Source organism: Vespula pensylvanica, chromosome 6 (assembly GCF_014466175.1).
Source record: "Vespula pensylvanica isolate Volc-1 chromosome 6, ASM1446617v1, whole genome shotgun sequence".
In the NCBI taxonomy this organism is placed as follows: domain Eukaryota; kingdom Metazoa; phylum Arthropoda; class Insecta; order Hymenoptera; family Vespidae; genus Vespula; species Vespula pensylvanica.
This window is the reverse complement of record NC_057690.1, coordinates 7,343,772-7,354,880: the sequence shown is the minus strand read 5'-3', so window position 1 is coordinate 7,354,880 and position 11,109 is coordinate 7,343,772. Positions and strand designations below refer to the sequence as shown.

The 11,109-nt window shown below is 28.8% G+C and overlaps 2 protein-coding genes across 3 annotated transcripts in view; one reads left to right on the top strand and one right to left on the bottom strand.

Moving 5' to 3' along the window:
• Window positions 1–89: 89 nt before the first annotated feature.
• Window positions 90–2,057, top strand: LOC122630100 (DNA polymerase epsilon subunit 2). The gene is made up of 4 exons (XM_043814198.1): window positions 90–231; window positions 326–869; window positions 961–1,650; window positions 1,732–2,057. Exons 1-4 carry the CDS (start codon window positions 164–166, stop codon window positions 1,996–1,998), a joined length of 1,569 nt encoding a protein of 522 aa, XP_043670133.1. The 5' UTR covers window positions 90–163; the 3' UTR covers window positions 1,999–2,057.
• A 54-nt stretch (window positions 2,058–2,111) lies between these two features.
• Window positions 2,112–11,109, bottom strand: part of LOC122630101 (egl nine homolog 1) — an 11,351-nt gene continuing 2,353 nt past the window's right edge. Inside the window, exons 3-5 of one of the 2 annotated variants that reach the window (XM_043814199.1) lie at window positions 5,859–5,978; window positions 4,134–4,344; window positions 2,112–3,556 (exon numbers count right to left, since the gene is read on the bottom strand). In XM_043814199.1, the coding sequence (XP_043670134.1) occupies window positions 3,519–3,556; window positions 4,134–4,344; window positions 5,859–5,978 (369 nt within the window). In that variant the 3' untranslated portion in view covers window positions 2,112–3,518. The remainder of the gene's footprint in view (window positions 3,557–4,133; window positions 4,345–5,858; window positions 5,979–11,109) is intronic. The other variant, XM_043814200.1, reaches the window with a different exon arrangement.

Sequence of the window (11,109 nt, the reverse complement as noted above, 5' to 3'; positions counted from 1 at the left end):
ATGACATTCCAAGGTAATAAAGAAAAAGGCGGGAAAGAACATAAACACTTCTTTAAGTATCCTTACGCTTAATAGTAGTTTTGTTTCAAAGAGTGATGTATATTTTATAAAAATTAAACTCAAATTCTTATGAAATTCATAATAGTTTGGACTTGTTAAAATCATGGTTGACGACAAATTAATTAAAATCGTTCAATCGACTTTCTCAATTTATGGACTTGTATTATCAAGGTAGGAAGATATTTTTAGTAATATAAATTATTATAATAATTATTTCGAATAATAAGTATTAATTTGTTTAATTTATGCAAATTGTTTTACTTAGGACACTTAGTATTTCTGTTGCCAGACAATTATCACAACTAAATGAGGATGAGCAAGAAAATTGGCTTACGGGTGTAGTAGAACGAGTATTATCTCAAAACTTAAAAACTCCACATGTAGAAATTGATCATGTTAGACTTGCTATTACAGATTTTATGAGATCGGATGTTTTAAAAGAAACTGAAACAAAATTAAATGTTATTGATGCGTATGATATACCAAAAATTATATATGATCTTAAAAAGAAAAAATTTGTGTTACAAAAAGTTGCTACAAATTTATATTCAGATGTAACACAAAAGACTATACTTTTTAAAGATAGATTTGAAACTATATTGTATAGATTATTAAGACACGAACTATTTGTTTCACGAAAGCTTGGAGAAAAAAATCAATCTAGAATAAAATTAACACCTATCGAATCCTTGTTTAACGAGAGTAAAACAAGAGATATTTGCTTATTAGGCCTTATAGCTGAATTCTCTGAAAATCATTATTATTTGGAAGATCCAGGAGGAGCATTAAAAATTGATTTGAAACATGCAATATCCTTTTTAATCTAATTCATTAAAAGATGAAGTAAATTTTATATGCACATTATTAATTTGTTTATATTTTCCTTACAATTGTATATACGTTTTCCAAGATGGTTTGATTATGGAAGGTTCTATAGTATTAGTTAGTGGTACTTATACCAGTGGGGTATTATATGTTAAAGAAATAGGGTTCCCACCACCAGAATCATCCGATAATTCACGTGTAGATTTTGGAGATGCTAATACATTTGGTGGACCTCATCCTACGTCATTGAAATTATCTGAAAAGTTGAAAGTATATGAAGAATCCAATCAAAATGGAATGATAATCTTCCTATCAGATTTATGGCTTGACAATTCGGCTGTATTATGTAAATTCAAAATTATGTTGGATGGGTTAATGGACATTCCACCAATAGCTTTCGTAATATGCGGGGATTTTTTGAGTTTTCCTGAAAATGAATTCAGTCCAGCAGCGATGAAGGAAGGTTTTAAGAAATTAGCCGATTTAATAGTTCAATATCCGACTATAAAGGAGTCTTCGAAATTTATATTTGTACCAGGTCCTTGCGATTTAGGCGCACCAAAAATTTTACCGAGACGATCATTGTCCAAATATGTGGTCGAAGATGTTCAGAAAGCTATACCTGAAGCTGTATTTGCCACTAATCCTTGCAGAATTCAATATTGTACTAAAGAGATTGTGGTATATAGAGAAGATATATTAATAAAAATGTGTAGAAATACTTTACGTTTTCCTAGTGGAGAAGAATCAAAAGTACCTAATCATGTAAGTTTTTTAATATACGTGCAATATTAACAATTGAAATAAAAATGTTGTGTTACGAAACTTTATCATGATATGTTTCAGTTCGCTAAATCTATTATTTGCCAAGCACATTTGGTTCCGTTAACACTAACGGCAAGTCCTGTTTATTGGACACATGATTATGCCTTACGTTTACATCCTACACCCGATTTAATTGTAGTCGCTGATAAGTACGAACCATATTCGACTGTTTACTCAAATTGCCATGTGATTAATCCTGGATCATTTCCAAATAATAAATTTTCATTTAAGACATACGTACCATCGGCAAATATAATCGAAGATTGTGAAATTCCAAGTCCGCAGTAAATATATCGAAGCATATTAAATGTATGATAAATAAAATACTATTAAAGTTTTTCTAGCAAGTTGTTGTTTCTTTCTTTTCTTTTTTTTATCGATTATCCGAAAATATTCGTCTGTACATTTTGTTAGGCATTTATTAATTTTCTAAATAACAAAATCACGTCATTTTACAATACTTGATAAATTTTTATCTACTTTATAACTTAAATTACAACAAATATTAACGTTGATTATATGTACGTAAAATTAAATAAAACATGAACATCGGAAATAACTTATCGAGGATACCGGGGTACATTTTTGGGTCCTCTGTATCCAATAATACAGCACGAAGGAGTATTTAGAAAATAACTTATTAATGTTTACTAACGATTTGGATACATCAGATAAGTTTAACATTATGAAACGTAATACATACTTTTTATAACTCTCCTAATGCTCTTTCTTCATTTATCAATGATAATAAATTCTGGACTAATAGAATAATTTTATGTGCGAAAATGTTTCCAGAGGACGTAAACGATACGTACTAATTTTTTCTTTTCATTATCGATTTATATAAATAGATACATACAATATTAAACACAGTGCTCCTACAACTTCACATTATATATATATAACAATATTACAAGTACAGACTGGGCCTTGATATTTCTCAATTTCTCATATTGGAAGCGTGAATGATTCTTGGTAAATTAATCATGACGCCTTTATTTGGAAATACGTTATTTTACGATAAAATCAATAATGTCACATGAGACCGGACGATGAAAATGGAAAATCATTCAACCATATTTTTCACTTATATATGCGTATTGTTTCATCGTAATTATATAAATATAATTATCTATATATAAGAATCAAGGGAGTTTAGATCACCTAAATTACATTAGAACTATACGACAAAGCTGTATTTTTCTCAATTTTGCTAAAGACAAAGAATTTAATACTTCTTGTAATATTCCTGTTAAGGTATTTGCATAGAATTATGACAGAAGAATGAGAAAAAGAAATAATGATTCCTCAAATAACAGCAAAAGAGATATTAAAGTTGTTATATGAAATATTTGGTGAGAAGATTTTGAGCATTAAAATCATGTTGAAAAAGAAAAAAAAATGTGATTAAAAATTATGTTAACGATGTAAGAACTGCAGGAGATATATGCACTTAGAACGTCGAATGTGTATACATATATATATATATCTATATCTATATATGTTACAGTACCATTTGTAAAAAAGGAACGTTCTTATTCTCTATTGCACATTTTTACGCGCGATAAGCCTTAAGTTTTCGTTATCCTTTGCTTTTCGTATTGTTTTTCTTTTATACACTATTCAATTCCTCCCACAAAATTTATCGGCTATATATATATATATATATATATAATTAATACATAATAATACGTTTTATGTACCAATGCTTTCTTTTCATATGTAGCTATGTACAAGTATATAAGTTCAGCTATTAAAATTAGAATTTCAGTCGACGGACGGTCTAACGGTCCTTCAGACTTTGCGTCTCACGAATTCTCCGCCGCTTTTGCATGTAATAATTCTCCTAAAAAAGAAAGAAAGAAAATATTGTATACATTGCGGAAAAGAAAGTTCATTCTATACGATTAACTTTGTCTTTACATCTGGGACGTGATATTTTTATCTTAAAGATGAATTTTTTAATGAATCCCTCTTCGTTAGCAATATTTTTTTTAATGGTCTTCATTGACGCCATCATGCATTTTTATTTGAAAATGAAGCAAGAATAAGCGAAAGAACAAAACGTACATTATATTCCTTGTATTTAATTGTAAAAGCTTTGTATTATTTTGTTACTCATTTTTTATATATTTTAAAAAATTACTTTTGTTATCTATATATATATATATTTTTTTTTAAATCAACATCTAGCAATTTATCTATATTTTATATTCAATCTAGGATTTGATACATTTCATAAATTTGTTTAGAATAGAAAGAAAAAAACAACTTAATAAATTAAAACTTGCTTCAAATGAAATGTCGAATCAGATTTGATTGCAAGATTATAACGAATTAACAAGAATTAATTGTCAAACGAAACATTCAGAGTATAATGAAATATGAGGAAAATTCTGCGATAAATTCGATCATCAACCTACTTTCCCTTTGATACCTTCGGCAAGCTTGATTCCTTTCTTCGGCATCGAAGTACCATAACGTGATTGCGTATCTCGTTTTATACGCTGGCTGTACTTCGTGAGGATTTCTTCTGTCTGACCAGAAAAAGAGTATTCTATCGAATAGAGGTTCGATATCGGCTACTTGGTCGCGCCAACCTTCTGGAAATATCCTTAGAAGACCTCCATTTTTCTATAATTATAAAATGAATCAACGATATATGATTATTCGAAGAAGAAAAAAAAAAGAAAATATTATTCACAGTTGGATTAAATTAGATTCCCAAGGTTAACATTTAATATAAATGTATATAAAGAGATAAACATGTAAAATTTGACATTGACAACAAAGTATCTTCAATGTCAATCGTCTATAATATAATTTTTTTTGTTGTAAAAAAATTTAAAGATATATTTGAATCGTTGATAATGAAAACGATCTAAGACATATGAGACGTTAAGAGACATATTTTATCGCGCGATACTCTTAACATTTTTAAATTATATTACGAATAAATATACTTACTTTCTCTATTTGTTATTATAGAGAAATCATTTTTAAATAATTCAAATCGAAATGTTTAAATATCTCGAAAGGAAAAATATATGACTTAGATCATTTTCATAATTATTGGCTCATATATATATATATATATATATACTATATTATATATGTATATACATGTGTGTAAAATTTTTAAATTACACGAATGAATTCTAGAGAGTTAACAATTACATTTTTTCAGTCATGTTAATAGAGATTAAACTCGGAGAAAGTTTATTTATCAAACTTCCGTTCTTTTAAAATATCTTACACCTTGTACGGCAGTCCTTGAACAGAACATGTGTTAAAAGTCTCCCATATTTATCGTGTAGGTCAACGTAAATATTGCTCAACAAGCAAGCAAGCAAGAAAGCAAGCAAGCAAGCGAGAAAACCCGAGCCATACGAGTTCTTGCTGTCTCTTATACGTGGGTGTACGTTGGATTCAGCACGTAAGCATCTTAAAACCCTTCGTGCCTTTACTTTTTCCTATTTTCGTACGAAGGACACAGGTTTTGTATCGTCTTATAAGGACGTTGGAAATATGAAATCACTATTTTAATGATTACAAAGGAATAGAGATTACATATTCGAGATTTTCATTCGAACATATTCTTAAACAATATGATTCAAATTTACTGCGTTAAAAGTTTGTTTTTTGATGACGAATATGTTTGTAAGTGCGTGAATCATATGCATGAATCGACTATGTATTATATATATATATCATACACACATACATACATACATATATGTTTACATATTTCAAATCTAAAAAAAAAGAAGAAAAAAGAAAGAAAGAAAGAAAGAAAGAAAGAAAGAAAAAAGATTTGAACAGAAAGTTTCTGTTTAATCTATTATTTTTTTGTATACTCTAAATGTATATATTGAGAATGTATGACGTATTTTCTTTTTATACTTTTTATATATATATATATAATATATAGATATAAATATTGAAGTTTTTCATGTAATTCAATATAGTCTCTGAGAAGACGTTGAGAAATCAATATACATGAATTTTTTTTCTTTAACGATAGATAAAGCGAACATTCTGTAAATATATTGAATATGGATATATACGATTTTAAAAATGGAATTCGATAACTAAATAAATGGAGTACAAAAGAATGTTGTTATAATTAAAAATGGCACAAGATTTACCTTAATATCCCAATCTTGATTCAGATAATAGATCGCAGTAATACATCGTCCATCTCGATTAGGATTATCCACATGTTTCACGTAATGCGAGCCGTGACCAGGGTAGCAAGCTACCATTGCCTGGAAAAAAGGAAACAAAAGAAAAAAAGAACGTAAAAGAGAAGAAATAAATGTTGTGTTACGTTGCAGAAAACGTCAGTAAGAAATCGTAAGAGAGAAAGAGAGAGAAAACTTACTCGCATTATCGAGCAATGACCCACATAAATTGAATTTTGAAACTACAGTGTACGTAGTATACTCGTATTTTTATTTTGTTAACCCTCTATAACATGTATGTAACTTAGATGCTCCCACGGTATATATATATATATATATTTTTTTTTTTCGTTAGGAAAGTATCACAGTTAGTTTATATCCCGAAAAGTAATGTTCGCAAAGTATAAATTATGCTTAAAGAGAATATGATATAATTATATTAATTTAATTTTTCATAATTTTAATTATTTTAATTTAAATTATATATTACAAGTTTCACATTATATATAGTTTCACATTATTATAGAGGATTAAAGATATAGAATCTAGAAGTATAATTATAATTTTGAAATTTCGTTATCATACTCTTTCATCCGAAATTAAGAAGTGAAATTTTTTTCTTTTGATTTTAGAGAGTCTTGAGTAACGTTTATGAGTGTTGTAATAAGAGTGACTAAATCTAGGAAAGCGACGTTATTCTTTTGGAACATGTGTGCGGTCAGCAACGAGGAAATTTCGATAACAAAGCATATCACATGTTTTGGGTATTTCTATAGTTTTCTATTATTCAGAAATGATAGTAATAAAGTTTCTTTTTAATCTCTATGATTTCTCTCCTAGTTAATCATACAAACGATATAAATATATGCGCGACATCTACTTATATAACAATATTTCATAGAAACTAATCATTTGTACAAAACAAATAATAAGTATACAAACAAGGTAATGAAAACAATAAGTACTTTTTGTTATATATAAGTTTTGTCTCTCTCCGCGTGTGTACGTGTGTGTAATTTCTCGAAAATTATTTCGTTTCATATGATGTTTCATTAATAGGAATTAATATAATGATTAAAAATTAATGTAATGATAAAAATGACAAAGAATACATATGCTTATATGAGACTTTTAACGATATGAAAAGTACACACAAGGGATACGAGTTAGTGAAAGTCATATTTCCAGAAAAAGACTATTAGTTTAGCTTTAGCCCTTCGTGTGAGTTATCACGTATCCCTATCAATTGGAAACACGTGTAACGCTAGCCTTGGCCCTAAGTTTGTCCTTCACTTATTATTGTATCTCCATCAATCTTAAAATCTCACGAACAAATTTGTATATACGAGATCGACGTAAAAAAAACCGACATAATATTTTCTTAAAGAAATATGTATTAATTTTTAATGGTTCTACTTAATGTTGACTTCGACTCAACATTATGAATATAAAATTATCAAATGAATATTAGGTGGATACGTTCATTAATAAAGTCAATATTATATATAGAATTTAATGTGCATCTAAGACCATTAATTTAACATAATGAATTTTCTTCTTTATTGAATCTTATATTTTCATTTCGATTTTATTCTATAACCAAAAATATCAGTAATATTCGTATATAATGAAGATGTGACATAAGCTAATTATATATACATAATTATATAATATGATACATACATACATACATACATACATACATACATACATACATACATACATACATACATACATACATACATATGTATATTTGATATAATTTTTACTTTTATTTTTTTTCGTTAAATATATATATAATGAAGATTCCAAGTCAAAAGGTCAATAATTTATTTCATGATAAAATGTTCCACGTTTAATATTCATTTGGATCGAGAACTACTCATCTTTGAAAACAAGTTTTTATTATTTACTAATAATATACATAGTGACGAAGAAACCAACGTTATTGGCTTATTATTTACTTTTAAATAAACCGACCATTAGGTCGTCAGATCTTTAGTGTATATGTACATTATGAACACATTAATATCTTTCATTATAGAGTAAGATCGAAGGGATAATATAAGATAAGGAAATGGAAATTTAGCCCCATGGAAAACTTTCCATACCACCCACCATCCAACTATGATAAATTAATGGTCACAGGTGTAGAAGCAATAAATAATGTATAAAAGCTATGACATTAAATCGAAGTTGTATATCTCATTGAGGACGATGAACGAGCGTAAATACGAGTCGTAAGAAATAGGCGCGAGGTTTATCTACATTCTACGTCTTTATGTATGCATATATGTGTCACGTGTACAATGCACGATTTTATGTTTGTTAAAATAACAATCTTTATTCATTTGGAAATAATTATAAGAAAAATATAAGTATTTTAATTCAACATGAGAAAGAAAGAAATGTTTTGATATAACCAGCATGTACAATCATCGAATTTAAATGCTATAGAATATTTTATAAGAGAACAAAAAAAAAAAAGAAAAAAGAAAAAATAAAGATGAATGCGTTATCATAACATGTTAGATAATCACACATTGTGACCATTGATACCTATAATAATCTATCGGACGTTTATATTCGATAAGAATAACATTTAAAGAAGAAACTTGTTCGTAAAATATCCTGCAAAATGTTTATTCAATTAGCGTAAGTTACTTTAAAATACATTAAGAAATTATGAGAGAGAAAAAAAAAAAAAGAAAAAGAAAAATTATAAAGAAGAATTTTTAGTCAATTCGCCTAAGTTATCCTTGAAGGATAACAGCCTTTCTACTTTTGTATTTATCAAAAAGGTTGATAAAAGTCTTTCTTTCTCTTCTTTTTTGTCTGCCCACAGAAAACACTTTACAAAATGAAGAAGAATGTTCTGATAAGAAAAGGACAATCTACTTAAAAGTACGTGACACGATAAAAAGCAAAGCGATAATTGTCGCTTCTCTGATTAGCTACGGTGAAATATAATACAGTCTAACGAATAATATCGTTGTGATCTTAGATCGACATGGTATTATAACAATATTATAAAATAAAAATTGAATATAAAGATGATATCATCGATTGTAACAAGTTTTTTTAATGATACTTTTAATTATGTTCGAAATTAAATAAATTGTCCGTTAGAATCATAATCATGTAATTTTCACGGTTCGCAGAAATATTAATCATTTTTATTTATGTATAGTGGAAATTTTTATACAAGGATAATCGGTTTCGCTTTGTTCGGATTATAAGTGGAATCAACAAAACGTAAATATATTGCGCGTCGCGAGAGCCAATTAAATAGGACGATTGCGAGGAACGTTCTCATCCGAGGTTAAATCTTGGCGATGTAAAAAAAAAGTTCAATTGTTATTTCAACGTGATTTAATTTTACCTCAATCGCAGACATTATTTGAAAATGATTTTAAGATACTCATATAAAATTTCTGTTATATCTTATACATCGCGCAGAAGCAAACTACTAATTTTTGATTGGAGCGTTCCATCGGCAATCAGAGAAAAAGAGAGACAAGAGAGAGAAGTCGAGAGAAAAGCATTAAAATTGATTGCCAAATAAAACAAATACGTCATGTTCGAGGATATGCGAGGATAGAAAAATATTTATCGAATGATCGAACGCTTTCAAGTCGATAAATCGGTGAGAATAAATCGATCGTACGTTTGAACACTTCGTCGAGTATTTCTTTTTTCTCTTTTTATTTTTATCTCAGTAAAGTCGATTAGATTCATTTCGTAGTAAATATTCAAGGATTATACAGTATTTCTTTTTTTCACGTCGATATAATGAAATTATTATACAAAAATAGAAAAAGAAAAATCCGAAGATTACGTATCTTTACAATAACAACGCGAATGATCCAGATCGACCGAGATCGATCGATATAAGTAAAAATGAATTAATGAATCCTTTTGTCCTTATTACGATTAGTGTTTAAAGTTTAACGTCGCGTAAAATTCTACATAGATGAGCAATAAAGTGCTAAAAGCGCGCTCGTTTGAACTCGAGTATCGATCGATACCTCTACTACTAATCGATGTATCGTTGCATACATTCGTATTGTAAGTTTTGACTTTATTCTCTTTATAGTTTGATTTTCGATCGATAGGTGTATCGATTGTTCAAAATAGGCGTCGAGAGTCCACTCGATCCCAAATCTATCGGTCTAATAATAAACGTCGCAGAATGTGCGTGCGTACGCAAGCTAGACAAAGAATCGAAGCGAAATCGTTTTAGAAATATAGTACACAAAAACATATTCAAATACCTTTTCCAAATTAAATAATTTCCCTTTCTATACGATCTAAATTCTTGAATAATCATAAAGAAATTTTCTAATTTAGAAAGTTTCATTTTATATTTCATTTAATCGTTGCTGAAAGAAAAAGATCATTAATTATCCTATATCTACTTAACGTCTAGAATACACGCATTCTTTCTCTCTCCCTTTCTCCTTCTTTTATACATTTCACAAAACGTAATTCGATTTCGAAAACTATCCAAATATTTTCTTGATCCACTGTACGTATACGTGTATGTATAAAACGAATCAAAAGTTTAGAAAATTGTGCTTTATATATCTAAAACTGTCATTATATGCGATATTAATATTTTAGTTAAAAAATAAAAAATAAAAAACTGTTCACTGCTCCTACGTAATAAGAAATATAGATAGATTTATGTAGGAATCGTGATAAATCTTTGACGCAATTCTCCGCACACCTCTCCTTTCGTAAGACGTTCACCTTCAGGAAGGTTAGAGAATATGAGATATAATTCTCGCCTGAATGAGTTCTCGATTTTCGGAGGAAAAAAATGCAAATAAACCTGCTGTTTTGTACCAAAGTGCATATGGTGCACATATTTATATATATACGTACATCATACATATGCGTGTGTACGCACGTACGTAATGCGTACGAATGACGCGCTTGTGGGTGGCTTCACGGATAAAAGAGAAGACTGGTGGGGGAAGTAGTGGGGAGAGGGTAAAGGCGTACGTGACCGACTGCACTTCGTGAGTTCTACCATTCCCCTCTCTTCCGCGAGCCTTGTTCGTTCAACGTTCGAGATCTCTTTCGAAGATCGCGACGATTTCAGGATCCTGACCTTCTCCACTAAACTCCTACTCTTCCTTCTACTTTCCTTTCTTCCTTTTTATATCTTTTTTTTTTCTTTTTCGTATTTTTTTTTTTTTTTTTTTTTTTT